At 41.4% G+C, this 17,449-nt stretch overlaps 1 protein-coding gene across 5 annotated transcripts in view; it reads right to left on the minus strand.

The window, feature by feature from the left end:
- Positions 1-12,403: 12,403 nt before the first annotated feature.
- The window catches only part of MORC4 (MORC family CW-type zinc finger 4), a 77,371-nt gene continuing 72,325 nt past the window's right edge, over positions 12,404-17,449 (minus strand). For 3 of the 5 annotated variants that reach the window (XM_004478166.5, XM_071213146.1, XM_058292116.2), the window contains 3 exons: positions 14,215-14,908; positions 13,620-13,903; positions 12,404-13,313 (listed from right to left, as the gene is read on the minus strand). In XM_004478166.5, coding sequence (XP_004478223.2) covers positions 13,160-13,313; positions 13,620-13,903; positions 14,215-14,908 — 1,132 coding nt within the window. In that variant the 3' untranslated portion in view covers positions 12,404-13,159. The remainder of the gene's footprint in view (positions 13,314-13,619; positions 13,904-14,214; positions 14,909-17,449) is intronic. The other 2 variants (XM_071213147.1, XM_071213145.1) reach the window with 2 other exon arrangements.

Here is a 17,449-nt window from a genome sequence, read left to right on the forward strand (position 1 = left end):
GTAAGTGTTTTATTGTTTAAAAGGGCAGGTGTGACTGGAGGGAATTGGGCTAAGGGGAGGGTAGGATGGAAGCTGGGCTTTTTCTCCACTGGGCGGATAGAAAATTCTAGAATTTACTGGAAACATTAAGAAAATAAGAAGCCCCCCCAAAACACACACACACACAAACACACACACACAAAACTTGCCTAGGACTCCTCCCATTGTGCAACAATTGTTGCATTTAATTTAATTATTAAATGGTTATTTGTTTATTTCTTTCATATTCTGAACCACCATTTTGAGTAAATAGATCTGATTATCTTTCCCTCTAACAGATGGGGAAATTAAGCCCCACACAAGTAAAGTGATTTTCCCAGGGCCACACAACTGGTGTTAGTGTTCCAGTTTCCTGACTCTCAAAATAGAACCCCACTGCTTCAATTATATTCACAACAAATAGAAAAAGCTTGCCAGTGTGCCCCTAGCTGCCTAATGAAAACAACACTATGGCCAGCAAGGTACCAACAGGAGCACACAGGCTCTCCTGGTTTCACATGAGGGGGACTAGGGAAAGTAGGAACAATTCATCAAGTATATGACCTAGAACTGTCCCTCCTGCCATGTTGGTGAGGAATCCCACTGGAAAGGTTGCCAGGCTTACATTTTAATAAGACAAAATACCCAGTTCCAATTCCCCTCATTCTGGAGGTGTGTAAGTTTGAGATACCAATGATTTGATCCTGGTCTAACCTCTCTAGGAATAAACAAATCCTATTTCATAAACGTGTTAAGGATGAAATACTGACACTGACGGTGTCAGATTTAGCTTCCCCAGGCCCTGGATCTAAAGGGCTCAGTAAGACTCATTCTCCTGATGATGCTCAAGCACATAGGAAATGGTTATCAGATACCCCTGTTTTACCAGATATTACCCTTGAACTCCTGAAGTGTGCCTTCTTTGGTGCAAAGGCTGGGATGCAGTATCCAAGTCCATTTAGAGGGTGTGGCAATAGGCAGGACTAAGGATGGAGGGAGAGGGCTCTCTGTACAGAATCTTAACAAGAGGTCACTCCTCTGGTCTGGCATGAGGAACACCAGAGCCTTTGCTGGGGGGCAACTGGGGTTTGGAAGATTAGGTTGCCTTGCTGACTCTGCTGTGTTGAGCAGGCAGCAATCTGGTATACAGTTTTGATGACCCACCACTGGCAGCCAAAACACTTTCAGAGCCACTGATTAAACCGTATCTTCCATTGCATCCACCCCAGTGAAGCAGGCCTTTTATAGGAAAAAATGGAGGCCCAGGGACCTGAGTAAATTCTCTAATGTCACAGAATGTCAGAGTCTCCTGTTTTGGAGATTTCTTCCTACAGCAATGTGAGTTCAGGATTTCTGTCTCAAGAGAGGTATTGAGCTTCTGTTGCTCTTCAAACTCCTGTAGTCCTCCTGTCCCTGTCTGTCTTTGAGGGAAATAGGGCACAGAGCTTCCTTTCATTTTAGGATGACGCTGGCCTGAGGGCTCACCCTCCCTTTGTAATTCTGGGAAGACTCTATGGAAGGAGTTAGAAGTTCGTCTTTGACTAGAAAAACCAGGGCAGACCTGAAAAGAGCAATCTGTTCCTTTTGACTGGTTGAGCAAGAAAAGCCTTGCTCTGTGTAATTTCCTAGAAATTGTCCTGAGTCTGGGTCCAAGTTGAACAGCTTTCAGCTCACCCCATTGCCTTCCATCATAAAGTAATTTAGATTAGGCATAGGCCAAGGGGATAGTGAGGCCATTGGGTTTATGCCCCAGCGTCATGGCTTTGACCCTTGCACAAGGAGATGTTTCTGCCCTCTCTCATTCTTTTGATGATAATGTGACTCATATCCCTTCCCCACTTGAGGCCCCAGTGACCACTATTATGTGATCATTAATGAGGGAAAGACTGAAACTGGCTTCAACTTTCAAAAAGACCTTCATCCAGCCAAACCACCATTCATCCAGCCAGCCAGTCAGCCATCTAATTAGCCTGCCCACACTAACTGAGTCCTTTCTCTGTGTCAGGCTTTGAGCATAACAGGGCTGAACAAGGTAAAATTTGTGCCTTGTAGGAGATGACAGTTGATATAAGGGATTTAAGAAATGGACACCTAACTGCAGTGCAAGGCAGAATATGATGTATACAGTGAGAGAGCAGAACAAACTGATATAGGATAGGAGTGCCAGGGGATGATTAAAAAAACATTGTAAAAGTCCCCTCAATTCCCAATCCACATGAAACGAGGGTCTGACACTACTTGAGCTGCTTGGGAATGATGATGAAAAGAAACTGCTTCCTCCAGCTGAGGGACTATGGGAAACAGAGAAACAGAGTGGAGAAGAATGCTAACTAAGGAGGAAACTGGGATACCTAGGCTAAGTCCGGCATTGCACAGGTAGGTCAGAATCCTTTGAGTTTGCTTCACAGGACCCCTGAGTAGCTCTAAGGGATGGAGTGATCCTGGAGTTCAGCCTCTCTTCTGGTCTCCTTCCTCTGAGTAGGTCACTGGAAATTGCTGGAGGTAGCAGAGGCAGTGCTCATTTAGGTAGCCTGGGGCCATTTGGCCCTGGACCAGAGGAGAAAGAGGTATGGGAGAAGAGTGGGAGAGGAGAGAACATATGCCCAGTAATTAAGGAAGGCAAATGAGGCCATACAGGGTCAACTGTTGCCCTCCCACTCAGCCCTTGGGTCATGACAGGGGTTTCTTTTGTGCCTGCAGCTGCCCACTCTGGGACATAGAGGTCCCACATTGGGAAGTGCATGTGCTCCTCCTCAGGTGGCTGAAGCCTGGCCTTCACCCAGCTGGTCTCCCTGTCCAAGCGGCTCCTGGCTTTGATGAGAAAATATGTTATCTCAAGAGGGAAAATAAACCTCAAACAGGAAGTCCAGCAGGTTATCTCCCTCTTTTGTCCTAAGTGGTGGCTCACTAAATGCTGTGATGTGATCACTGATAAAATATTAACAGGCTTTATCAGGCACGGTGATACCAGAGGCTGTATTCTGACCATCCCCTCTGCTCCACACAATCCACCATTTTCCTAGGAATTGCAGCTCAGGAATTGTTAATTAACCTTCACTTACCAAGTGCTTTGCCTACCCCTTCCAGGCAAAGACTACATGCTGTGTTGGAAGAGATTTGGGGTTTCTAGTCTTAGCTCAGTCCCACGTGAGTTGTGTACCCTAGAGCAAGTCAATTCCTTTCTCTAGACCTCATTTCTCTGTATGACAAGCAGGAGTGTCATAGGGCTTGACAAAGCAGGATGCCACCATACAAGGGCAAATCATCAGATTCCTTTAAGAGAGGGCTACTGCTTTCCTGTCATCCTTAAAGTCTCTTTCCTCCAGAATTGCATTCTCTCCACTTTACAAGTCACCTACTAAGAGGGCTTCAAAGAGCTGTTTGCAAAAACTTATGACCTTGTGGAGATAACATGCAGAAAGCTCATCTACTTTTGAGGAGATATTAGAAAATGTGAAGGGATGTAAAATCAGATGCCAAATGAATGTGGGCAGTTTGGCAGGCAACCCAGCATTTCAATGGTAGCTCCTTTTTTCCAATAGCCCTTTCAGAGTCTGTGACATTTGACAGAAAGTTCTACGTGGATTGCTTAGGAGACAGAGCAGTCACACCTGAAGTACAAAGAGGAGCATTTTGTTGCCTCTTCACCTAATTTCTTTCCCTGAAATTATCCAATGCGAAGCAATAGGTTGGATCATCATCCTCCTAGAGGGATATTTGATGATATTGTGAAGACTCTACTCCCTTGGGTTAAAGGTGCTGAACACTTGATTAAAAATCACGTACTTTTTTTTGGAAAGAGGCATACACTCAGCCATTAGCACCAAAATTTGCCAGAGTTTCTCAGTTAAGCACTGAAAGGAGACAGAATGAGAAGATGAATACAACGGGTTTAAAAATTAGAACAGCAATTCAAAGCCAATGGACATTGAAATGTGGGGGAATATTACACACACCCTTCAACTAAATGACACATTAGCAGCTTCAAGAAATGGGGATGAGGAAGAAATCAAGAAAAAGACAATGGGAAATGTGGTGCCATCCTCATCTTGTGAATTCCAGAGGTACCTAATATGGTTAATTTTACTCCTCTGTGTGTAATAATAAACCAATATATTCTCAAATATCACTTTCTCACTCCCCAAGAGAGTTGCTCAACTCAGCACTGTCTGGGTCAGAGGCGGGGTGGGGGCAATGTGAAGGAGCCAGTGAGAACACCCATGGGCAGAGGCCAACAAGTCCAAGACCTCCTGGAGTGTAAGAATAGGGTCTTGATGGCTGTTTTTATATCAGGAAAGCTGCCAAGCAACACAGCCCTACGTGGAAAACCCAGTCAAGAGGAAATGAATGTCCATGTTGTTTGGAGGGATATGTGTTACGTAAGTGAAGAATTTCCTGATCATGAGGGCAGTTAAACATTGTGTGGGATTGTGGACCTTTCTTCCTTAGAAATTCTTATTAGTGTGGGCTGGCTCTAGCATTACTCTGTTAAAAGGAAAAAGACTAAGCTAATGGTATTAAGATGGGCAATATGGTATAGTGGAGAGTCTGGGCTCTGGAGTCAGACAAATCTGGGTTTGAATTTTAACTTTGAACTTTATAGCTAATGTGACACTTCGGTTTCCTCATCTGTAAATTATGGGTGATACCTGCCTCTCAGGGAGGTTATGGCATATAGTATGCCCTCAACAAATAGTAACTGTTATTACCTGGGCATATTGATGATCTCAAGAGCAGTGTCAAAGTGAGTCCAAAATGTGTGTCTTTGGAGATGGATGACAAAGTACATTTTCTATCACAGATCTGAATCTATATTAGAGAGGGAATATTCTTTCTCAGGTCAAAACTTTTCAAGATTCTTTTGAAAAGCCTGAACACTTTGAAGACCTTGGCTAGAGTGCTATTGACAGCAGCTAGAGATAAATCAGATTTGCAAAGTTAGAGAGGAAAGCAGGGAGGGTAATGACTTTTTTACTTTCATCCACATCTGTGAAAATCTGGGGTGGAATAGAACCATGATTAACCATGTCACACTGTTAAAAAGTTCAGTCCAAGGGAACCTCAGACTGGGATATCTCCTCAATTATGAAGAAAACTGGGGAGACTTCTCCAATCACTTTCCTGTTTCATAGTCTCCAAAGCAGATCGAGCATAGGCGCCCTCTTGCTGATTAAGAAACCCATTCTGTTCCTTATGCTCCAAATTGGATAATTCACTCTTCTGAAATCCTCTTGGGTATTCCTGTATTTCCTCCCTACCCAGTCCTGTGACTTTGCTCATACTATTCCCTTTTCTTGGAAAACCCTCCCCACATGCCTCCACTTTTCCAATCCTTCCAGGTCTCCAAGACCCATTGGAAAGACCAGGTTCTTTGGGAATGCTTTCCTGAACCCCTGCCTAGAGTCATCTTGCCCACCCATAAAAATCCATTGGGTATATGTATGGAGTGTGGTTGACACATAGAAAGCACCCAAAAATATTTTAACTTTTCTTACCTAAAAATAGGCTGGGGATTTCTGGTGATTATCATCAAAATTTTCAAGTTTGGGGATGGAGACAAGAGAAAAAATTTTCTTGCAGATTTTATTTTCCATTAGAAAATTGAATGCTATTTGTCTCACTTAATGACTAAAGCTTTCATATGCCCCAGACTATTCAAGTCAGTTATTTCAAATTGCCTAGTTTATTATTTAACCATGTATCTTTTTTTAAAATGGTACTGGGGCCAGCCAGGGAATGAGTCTGGGATTGTCTATGTGAAAGCTGGCACTAAACCACTAAGCCACATCCACTTCCCAGTTGTTTTTTTCATTTGTTTGCTGTTTATTTTTAGAAGGCACCAGGGATGGAACCTGGGACCTCCCATGTGGGAAGCAGGTGCTCAACTGCTTGAGCCACATCCATTCTCCTCCCCTCACTTTTGATTCAGAAAGCATAGTTTCTTAATTTTCTCCCTGCTTAATGTAATTCATGATATAGAGATGTCCTTATCATGAAGCACAAGCTATTATTTTGGGGAAATTACATTTGACTTGGCCTGAGCTCACACCCAGCATTGTTGAACAGACCCCCATGCTTCACTTCTAACACAATGTTACGGAAAAGAGGTATTAAATTCACAGAACAGAATGCCAAAACATGTTCTATCTGGATATTGCCCTTGAGAACCGAGAACCTACTAATTAAGCACATCTCTACATTTTTACCCCAGATTATTATTTGCAGTCACTAGCAAATCTTCCTGTTCACATCATTTCTGGGCTAGTCCTCTGCCAGGTACCCATGTGTTCATCCAACAAGTATATACTGACTTCCTATTATGTGACAGGGACATTTTTGCTTGGTACTGTTTTTTTCTGGTCTTTGCTTATGGATAGCTCTTCTTTCTGCTCTTGAATAAACAAACCATTGCTGTTCTTCAAAAACTGAGCAAAAGCCTCCTTGGATTTTTCTCCATTTATTGCCCACTCTCAATACCTGGTCTCTACAGCCTTTTGATGGTCATGATCTGTAAACCTCAGTATTTTGTATTGTGTTCACCATTGTACATTACATAGGTGTCCAATAAAATCTTGTTTAATGAGTTTAAGTAAACAACCAAACATATCATTATAAATTATTAGAAGCACTATGAATTAAACAAAACGGGAAGAAATGATAGAAAATAATAGGGAAGATAGAGAAAACAGGCTACCAGGGAAGGCATGTCTGAGAAAGTGACACTTACGCTAAGTCCTGATGGATGAGGAATAGCCAGCCATGCCAGGAGTGGAGATAAGAGCATTGCAGGAGAGGGGACAGCATGGGTAAAGGCTGTGAGGTATTTATTTCAGGAATATTTATTCCAGGAATAAAGGACAGTGTAGATAGACCATTGTGAGCCAACCGAAGAGTGGCAAGAAACAAATCGGGAGAAGTAAATAGGAGTCTTGTAGGGCACAGTCTTGGTTTGTCAGAGCTTTATGACAAATACCACACAAAGGTTGGCTTAAACAAGAATGTACTGGCTCAAGATTTTAAAAGTCAGAAGTTGCAAATCAAGGTCTTGGTAAAGTCATGCTTTCTCTTGGAGTCTGTAGCGTTCTGGCTACAATCCTTGGGTTTCCTTGATGCTCACCTTTGCCTCAGTCACATGGCGAGGTCCTTGATCTCCTCCTGTGGCTTTCTCTAACTTCTGACTTCTCTTTATAAGGCCTCCAGTAATATGGATTAAGAACAACGCTATTCAATTTCGCTACACCTTAACTAATAATATTTTCAAAAGGACTGATATACACATGGATTCATACCCACAGGAACACGGATTAAGATTTGAATGTATCTTTTGTGGGGGACATGATTCAATCCCCAAGAGGCATCATAAAGAATTTGGATTTTATTCTAAGTGTACTGAGAAATCATTAAAGAGTTTGAGAAGTCGCATAATCTGATTATTTTTTAATCACCATGGCTATATGATAATTGTGGGAAGTGTAAGCAGGGGCACCAGTTAAGAGTTGCAGTAGTCCATGGAAGATGACAGTAGTTTGGATTATGGTGTCCATGGTAAAAGTGAGTAGATTCAGAATATAGTTTGGGAGTAGAATTGATAGTTTTGCTAACAGACTGGATGTGGGAGAAAAAAGGAAAATAAAGAATGACTTATAGGTTTCTTGGCTTTAGCAACTGGGTGAGTGGAGATGTCATTTTATAAGATTAGGAATATTGAGGAGAGGAGCAATCTTGGGGGTGGTGGCATATTGCTTATTTTTAACATGTTTTATTTGAAATGTCTGTGCAACATTAAGTGAATGTCAGGTAGGCAGCTGAATATTTGAATATGGAGCTTTCTGATACACGAGTCAGGACAAGACAATTTGATTAAGAGACTTATAGGTAGCACAATAAGACTTAAATGTTCAAAGAGAACTGTCATATCTATCTGGGTTAATCATAGAACATTTCAGAAAAAAGTTGACATTTAAGCCAAAGAAAAGATGAAGCAAAATATTCCAGGAAAAGAGAATACTTGAAAACAGTTAAAATGAGACATTTTGAATTGTATTACAACAAAAAAAAGATTTTTAAAAAGTGGAGGGTGGCGGACTTGGCCCAGTGGTTAGGGCGTCCGTCTACCACATGGGAGGTCTGCAGTTCAAACCCTGGGCCTCCTTGACGCGTGTGGAGCTGTCCACGTGCAGTGCTGATGCACGCAAGGAGTGCCATGCCATGCAGAGGTGTCCCCCGCGTAGGGGAGCCCCACGTGCAAGGAGTGCGCCCCATAAGGAGAGCTGCCCAGCGCGAAAGAAAGTGCAGCCTGCCCAGGAATGGTGCCGCTCACACGGAGAGCTGACACAACAAGATGCCGCAACAAAAACACACACAGATTCCTGTGCCGCTGACAACAGAAGCAGACAAAGAAGATGAAGCAAATAGACACAGAGAACAGACAACTGGGGTGGGGGTGGGGGGAAGGGGAGAGAAATAAATCTTAAAAAAAAAGTGGAGAGCCAAAAAAAAAAGGATGTAAGACACTGAGGAAGAAATGGAAGAGATTGCCTTGCCATACAGGGCAACACCTACTATAGTGATGAAAGGCAAAATGTCAAGAAAAAATTTTATAGTATTTTTCATCTTTAATACCCCAATTTATTTTTTTACTTTTTTTCCAAATTATGTATTTTATTTCTAATGTTTAAAGCTATCATTACTATTTCATTTTCCTATTAATTGAAATTGGCAATATATTAGGCTTCATTTTTGAAGAAGTTTTGGATTACAGAGGGGTTCAACGATCACAGAGGAGGGGCACTGGTGTGGGATGTCATTGACAGGGGAATGTATGGGTGGGAGTTTTCCAGGGTATGCATATAGGGTTTATATACATATATGTTCAAATGTTCGTTGGTATTGACATAGCAGGTAGAGTTTTATGTGACAACTGAGGGAGTGCTAAGTTCCCATCCTGGAGAGCTCTGTCACATTCCCCAGTGGAAGAGCAACAATCCCCCAAGTGCAAAGGCAAAAACCAGTGAAGATGATGGCCCAATGATGGGCCCTTGATACTGATGATTATGCTTATGAGCCTGTGTGCTTAAAATTTCAGCTTGGCCTAGAGCTGCAGGGTGCCTAAGAGTTATCTCCTGAGAGCCTCAATATTGTTCAAATGTGGCCACTCTCTAAGCCAAACTCAGCATGTAAATCCCCCCAGCATGGGACATAATTCCTGGGGATGAGCCTCCCTGGTGCTGAGGGATTAAAACCAAGCACTGGCTATTGATGCAACTAGAAAAAGACCTTCAAAAAAGGGGGGACATGGTAAATACAAATGAGTTTATATGGCTAAGTGACTTCAAAATGAGTCGGGAGGTCATCAGAGGGGTTGCACTTACACACGTCTCAGCAGGAACTCAGAGACAGCCAAAGTAAATACAATCCCAGGTAGTGGTGCTCCTGAGGGCTACAGAAACACCAAGGTCCTACGGTCATGGCAGCTAGCTCTGGAGTTCAGTGCCTTGCCAGTGGGCCCTACTTTGGAATTTGTGCTCCTTAGTGTGAGGGAGTTGGACTCAGATGTGACCTTTCCACACATGCCTCTTCTGTCATGTTTACTGAAACTGTGGTTGGTGTATGCCCAGGAGACTTGAATCTCTGTACTGTCCACACGCCATCGAGGCCCTGAGCCTTAGCAGAGTTGAAACACCTACTCTCTGGTTCATTGGACTTACCCAGGTCAGCTAACAAGGAGGTGAGGATGGTCAACCATCACAAGGAACTGAGTCTACAACTGCAAGCAGGAGAATCCCATTCATTAGCTATGTGGGATCTAAGGTCCATCTCAACTGAGAGGTGGACATCGCCATCCCAGCATCCTCAGGATGGAGGAATAAAATATGGATTAGAGTAGACTTACTGGTATTCTACTATAGAATTATTGTGACTCAAGCAATGGAAGAACTTATATCATTGATGTGGAGACAGTGGCCATGGGAGTTGCTGAAGGCAGGGAGAAGGAAAAAGAGGTGTGATACGGGGGCATTTTTGAGACTTGGAGTTGTCCTGAATGATATTGCAGGGACAGATGCAGGACATTATATCCTGCCATAACTCACTGAATGGACTGGAAGAGAGTGTAAACTAAAATGTAAACTATAATCCATGCTATGTAGCAGTGCTCCAAAATGTATTTATCAAATGCGATAACTATACCACACTAATGAAAGAAGTTGATGTAGGAGGAGTGGGAAGTGTGGGGAATGGATTCTATGGGAAACTCATATTTTTTTAATGTAACATTCTGTGATCTATGCATCTTTTTAAAAAAAGGAAAAAATTTTTAGAGTTTTTTTTTTTTTTAAATAGAGAGTGGGAGCAGATGTGGCTCAAGCAGTTGAATGCCCGCCCCTCACATGGAAGGTTGCGGGTTTGGTGCCCGGTGCCTCCTGAAAGAACAAAAATGAACAAGCAAAACAAAGAACAAAACCAACTCAGAGCCAATGTGGTTCAGTAGTTGAGTGCCAACTTTCCACATATGAGGTCTTGGGTTCAATCCCCAAGATCTCAAAAAAAAAAAAAAAAAAAAAGTGAAAAGGAAAACCTAAGTGCATTCTCAGAAACTGAAAAATAGTTCAGTTCAGATGTAAAATGGTTTGTGTTTAGAATATTGGAAGATAAGGCTAGAGAATAGTTGAAGCCAGATCACAAGGCCTTTGAGCACCTAAGGAATTTATTCCAGGGAAAATTGGTCTTTGAGCAGAGGAATCACCTGATGAGGTTGTTAAGAGCTCCTTAATGAGAGTGAGCAAGGTGGATCAATGAAGTGAGAATAAGATGCAAAAGAGGCCATTTAAGTATTTATTTCAAATGATCAAAGAATGAGGTAATAAGGACCTAAATGTAGAAGGCAGAAATGGAAAGGAAAGGGCAAATGTGAAAGACATCTGGAAGGAGAATTATGATTCTGTTAACCTAACAGGAAAAGCCCAGGAGAAGGAATTCACTTTTTTCTTCCAAATGTCTTTTGTCTCCACATTAGATCACAAGCTCTGATAAGGTAGGGAGACACTTTTTCAATCTCCCAATAGAGGCATTTAACGCTGGATAAAGGGACTTCATGGAGTTATGGTTTCACAGGAGACAGGTAAAAAATTTTAGTAAATGAACTCACTCAGGTAACTATTGCTGGAAGAAGCAGTATGGGAAAAGGGAATGCACTGAAAGTACGAATTAAAAGGAGTTAAATTTCCCCGCATTTTCCTTTTTAAAAGCCAATTGCCTGCCCTCCTTTCTATCCTGCTCCCTCACTTACCCAACACACCCGCTTACACACACAGGCTGAACCACCATTGTTCGAGTATTTTCTTCCACCAGACTCTCATCCATATTGTCCATCTCTGTACAAGGTCTCACCCCCTCAGAGCCCCCATTTCATGAACAAGCATCACTTAGAGAATGGTTGAAGGTGCTCCTCTTTCAGTAACATTTATGTTTAGACAACTGTGGTCTTCGATATCATAATCCAAATGGAAAAATTGAAAATTAGTCATGTGTGAAGTTACAGCTCTAGTAAGGTGGAGGGTTACGGGGCCAGGGGATATCTTTAAGTACTCATTCTAATGGTGAAGCCTGGATTTTACCTCCCACCATCCCTGACATTCTAATTGGAGTATCTATGAGAGGCTGTCCTTCCAATGAGATAAAATAAGCTGGGAAATGTCTTACGAAGTAACTGCAGAGCAGAAACAGAATGAATGTCCAATACCTTCCTCTGGATTAGCTATTTCTTTTGCCACTGTTTGATTCTACCACTTTATTGTTTCTCCTCTACTTCTTGTTCTCCACTGTTGGTGTATTTTAATGCGTTAATTATTCAACAGTTTTTGAAGAGTACCTTGAACTCTTTGGAGAGTATATGCTATACAAATATAATAAAGCAATGAGTAAATACAATTCTACTTTTATAAGATTCTAAGTTTTACTATTTCTGATACTATGAGATCTACCCCTCAACTCAGCACTAGCCTGAAGGGTAGGTAGGCGTAGTCTGAGGGCCATCAAATAGATCTCACTGCTCTAAAATACCTCCTCTTCTACCTGAATTTCCACAATGTAGCAATCCATATTTTTAAGATTTGAGTGTGGAAGATTGGTTTTATAAAAATTCCTTATTAAAATGCAAAAAACCACAGGGGGTGGGAGGGCTAGGTGGGTCAAGATTTAACCTTGGTTCCCTTTACATGAACCCACCACTCCTACCAACCACATTCTTTACATTCCAGTTTTTTTCTGTGCCTTTGTTCAGGCTGTTCTTCCTGAGGTAATGTTAAATATAACAAACTATAAATATAACATCACCTTATATTTCCATGCACTTTCTAATTTGAATATCTACATCCAAGCCTACTCATTCTTTTTTAAAACAATTTATTTTTCCATTGTAGAGAATAACAAGTTTATTATAGAAAATTTGAAAAAGGCAGGAAGATAGGAAGAAGGAAAAACAACCATTGTCTTACCATCTAAAGAACAACCATCATTAACAGTGTGGTCATGCTCATTCTTTAAACCTTAGTTTAGGTCCCATTTCTGATGTGATACCTTCCTTGAACTTCCTCCCCCAGATCTTCTATATCATGGCTGTACCAGTCACTTGCACATATCACATACTTCTCTGTATAGTTAGTTAACCTGGTATGTGTCTTTTGTTTCCAACTGGATCGTTAGATCCTTAAAGGCTGAAATCATGAGTTATACTCCTTAGTTTACCACAAAACACCTGGTACACATTGGCCCCAATATTTACTGACTGATTAAACCTAAATGAATACCAGTCATTTAAGAAAGGGTATGAAATAGGCCAAGTATCTAAGTGATGAAAGTTAAAGCTTTTAGGTCACCCATAATAGTGACTATTACTTTTCTGTTCCTGGACTCTCTAAAGCCTATTTAACTGGCCTCTTTCCCCAAACCAAAACTGAGTAAGAAGCAGACTGATTAAGAGCCAGGATTTACTCAGATTCTCTATATAAGGCATAATGGTGAGAGAGAAAAAGAGAGGGTAGTGGAGAGAAGGAAGGAAAAAAAAAGAGAAGAGGAGACAAGGGGAGGGGGAAGGGAGAAAAAGAAAGGAGAGCAGAGGAGAGGAGAGAAGATAGTCTGGTGCTCAATCCAGTATGTGATTTGCCTCCAGCACTGTGTACAGGATCCCATCCACTTGTTCTGAGTCATACCCGATCTCACGAAGCTCCAAGTGAGGGAGGACAGAAGTAAGGAGATAGCTGACGTGGATACGCAGTCGCGTAAGCTTTGCCAAAGCCCTGTATGATGGAGTGAGGGGGCAGGAGAAGAGATGACATGAAGTCATTAGCCAACAGAAAAAAAAAACAAAGCTCCTTAAAATTGGGCCTACATTTCTCAACTATTATGTTTCCATTAGCTAGAAAGAAAGAAGAAAGCCATCAAGCTCAGGAAAACTGGCTGCCAGCTTTCTAAGAAGGAATAACTCAATCCTTGGTGGCCTAGGAATTAAGGCTTCCTCCCTTATCTATGACCAGTAACTGGGGATCTGAAGGGACACTTCCCATTACCGCTCACAAGCTGATAACTAAACCTTAGTAATTAACCTTTCTAGGTCATCTCCCTCTGGGGTCCGGTAGGAAACCTGAGCCTTCTGCAGCACCTCCAGGTGCATCTCTGTCTCCTTCAGTTTGTCTTTTAGTTCTTGCTTTTCCTCTTTGGTTCTTTCCAGTTCAGCTTTCAGAATCTGGAATTCAGCTTGGCGATAACCCATGTGTTTCTTGCTCCAATACAAGCCTTCTGTCTCCTGGGTACTGTAGGTCACCAATTCATGTTGGACTTTCTTGAATTCAGAATGCCAGTGATTTCTTTCCTGTTCCAGCTCCTCTACCTGTAGTCCAAGAAACAGAAATTAAATGACCATACATATTACTGAAAGTCAGAGAATGCTAAAAGTTGTCCCTAATATATTCATCCTGCAATTCCGCATACATATTGCTCTACTTATAGAGCATTTCAGTCCCAAAAGATGAGAAAGAAGCTCATTAGGATTCACTCAACCTAAGACACATGGCAGAAACACTCAATGACACATTTTCTGATATAATAAAGGCCAGAGAACATAAAATAATAACAGCACTAACTCCCTGGTACCTTGGTTACAATGGTCTCTTATTATTAGTGTTAAAGTGTTGCCCTAACCTTCTGCTGGAACAAATTCCTTTCAGCCAAGACACGTTCCAGTTTTTCAGCAGTTCTCTTCAATTCTTCCAGCTCTCTCTGGTTCTTAATCTTGGGCATATTACAACCGCCACTCTCTTCAAAGCCTCTTCCTTTCTCTCCAATAGCTGCAGCAGGGATTGTAGCAGAAGCCACAGAAGAATAAGGCACTGGGTTCCAGGATTCAGCTGCTTTTCTTCTCTCAGCAAGCTCCTCTCTATTAAAAGGGATCAGCTGAATGGGAGCTCCTGAATCTCTAACACCTTTTGCAACACCAACAACAGCTACAAAAGGTCCCTTGTTCACTTCTTCCTTGTTTATGTTTGTGCTACCTCTGTTGGATTCTTCTGCTACCAATCTTGGCATCTGATCTTCTAATTCTTCAGGGAGTAGGCACCCCTGGTGTTGGTCTTTGGCCCCTGAATACAGACCTGAAACCTCACTACTTGGACTGGGATTCTTGCTTGCTTCTGTGTATTCTGGGAAAAGGTACGGTGGTGTGCTTCTCTCAAAACTGGATTTATCATGGTTGTTGTCCCCTTCTGGGTAGGTAACAGCTGCCTCTACCCTCTCAAAAGGGCTAGGCATGGAATAATCTAGAGGAAGTGTTGTCATCTCATTCTGGAGCCTTCTTCGTTTCTCTACAGGTTCCTCACCTAGGATCCATTTGTATTTACTGCAAGAAGAAGAGGAAATTAAATTTTAAGCTGTTAAAATACAGGCTAAGTATATTCTTATCCTATGGAGCACATCCTCAAATTTTCCACATTAGAACAATCTCTAGCTGTTATCTACAGATCATTTCAGGTTAGGAATACAACTTTACCTTCAAACCCCAATCTCTTTCACTTATGCAGCTAGATGAGACAGCAATTGGTGTTAAGCGGGAGAAGTTGAAAACCATGAAGGGTCAGCAACTGGATTTAACAGTACCAGATTGTCCTGGCTAAGAATTCTGAAAATAACATTGAAATTAGCCTGACTTAGAAGTTTCCTAAATGCAAATAAAGGAAGCAAATAAAAATACACACACAAAGTCCTCTAAAATGAGAATGGGAAAAAAAGGTCATGAAAGGGCTAGTGGAGTATGTAGAGAATAGAGCCAGCTGTAAGTTTTAAAGTGTTACAACAACCTTCCAGCATCAAAGATTTATAAACATTTTTTATATTGCAACAGAATGCCATTCAATTTCTTTGAAAGTGAACTGGATTGTGACTGCTGCCCATTACTCACTTGGAAAAGTTAATTAAAACAGAGGGCCCTAGTTAGAAACAAAGAAACTGAACTGGTCAATTCAAGTTATTTCACTCTTATGGCAAAGAACTCCCATCTGTCAGGTACAAGCAGGCACTCCCTCAATTCTTCAGAAAAGCCTGGGTTGATGGCCTCAAATCACCTTCCATTTGTGGCTGCTATATGCACTAATGGTTGAAGGAACTAACAAAACACCTGGTGCCAGGGACATCCATAGGCAATTTTATATCATGTGGCAGGACTGGAACCCAGTTTTTACCCTTATAACTATTCTGCCCTTTCTCCAGATATCCAAGGAATTTTAACATAAAAATCAACTTTCAAATTTTCAATGAAAGAGGCATGTTACCGGGCACCATGTAATAACCTCAAGGCTGTCCACATGTCACTGAAGTTTCTGGGAACATCTGATAAGAAATCTCAAACCTCGGCTTCCTATATGTTCTTCAAAACTAGTGTTCACCCAGAAATTTAACTGGTCTGCTATCTTCATAGATCTTGTTGTGTCAGTCTTAGGGAGAAAAGCAAAAGGATTTAGGGGCTCTGAGAGAAGAAATGGCATATCAATCTTTAAACATGTATAAAGGGCACTATAGATCAGTTCATTTATCTGTGGTATTTAGGAAGATAATAAAACAGCAAGTTTTCAGGTATGAAGAAAGGGTTTATGATACTAGGCAGCAACAACAAAATTTTATGAAAGGCAAAATCTTATGAAAGGCAATTTTATGAAAGGCAATTATCTACCTTCTCTTTATTTTCCCACTTCTAAAGGCTCTGTCCTTAGCGGTCTCCTCTCCCAACACCTTTTCCCTCTTTGGCAATGTCATATAACCTCTTAGCTATAACTGCTGAGCAATAATTCCCAAGTCAATCTCCCAAGCCCTGCCTGCCACACATTTCTTCCTGGAGGACCTACTGGTATTTCAAACTCAGTATGTACAAAACTGACCTTTCATTCTCTCCATTAAATCTCTTACCTCCTCCCTCTCCCATGTTTTCTATTTGTGTTACACCACCACCTAACTTCCAGAAATTTTACAGTTTTACCACTGTCAATATCCAAGTTTAAGATTTCATTACCTCTTCTGGACACCCCCTCCCACCTCCAGATCACCCACAGCCAAGTTAATTTTCCCAAGGTACTGCTATAATTATGTTACTCCCCTATCTGAAATTTTTGTCTTCCCACAACATAAAAATGCAAATATCTTAGCCTGGCATGCATTCAAGATTTTCCATGTGAAAACATAGCAAACACTTATTGAGCACTTACTCTGGCCAAACCATGTATAAGTAGCTTAACGTATATTATTTCACTTAATTCTCTCAATAGCTCTGAGGGAGGTGGCATTATCATCTCTACATTTTAAAGAGGATACTGAGGCTTAGTGAAGTTAAGTAACTTTCCAAGGCCATGTAGCTAGTAACTGGTAGAGCTGAGATATATTTGGCCCCAGCTTTATAGCCTGTTGCTCTCCTTCAAAAGCACTGACCAAACTAAATGCCCTGTAATTTCTCATATTGATATTTCTGATTGGAATGCCCTTCTCTCCATCACTACATGCCTAAATCCAGCTCAAGTGCTACTTTTGAATTCCTATAGCACTTTCGCACGCTCATAACATTTGCCACTTTCTACTGTGTGTGTGAATCCTAGGTTTCCTACTAAAGTAAGCTCTCTGACAGAAGAATTTAAGACTTAATTGTAATAGAATGTGGGTAAAGGAACAAAACTTTGCACGTAAGAGGCAATTAAAAAACTACACGAATGAGAGAAAAGTGGATTCTAATGATTGATTCTATGTTTCTTCTCCAGAAAGTCTGACTCTTTTTTTCTAGGAATCAGTGCTAATACTAGACCTGTAATTCACTCATTTAAGCAGAGATTAATAGTTTACATACTAGGAATTCTTCTCCAAATGTACAGTTTCTTCTCATTTTCACCATATTCCTCCATTG

This window comes from Dasypus novemcinctus, chromosome X, assembly GCF_030445035.2.
Source record: "Dasypus novemcinctus isolate mDasNov1 chromosome X, mDasNov1.1.hap2, whole genome shotgun sequence".
NCBI classification, from domain to species: domain Eukaryota; kingdom Metazoa; phylum Chordata; class Mammalia; order Cingulata; family Dasypodidae; genus Dasypus; species Dasypus novemcinctus.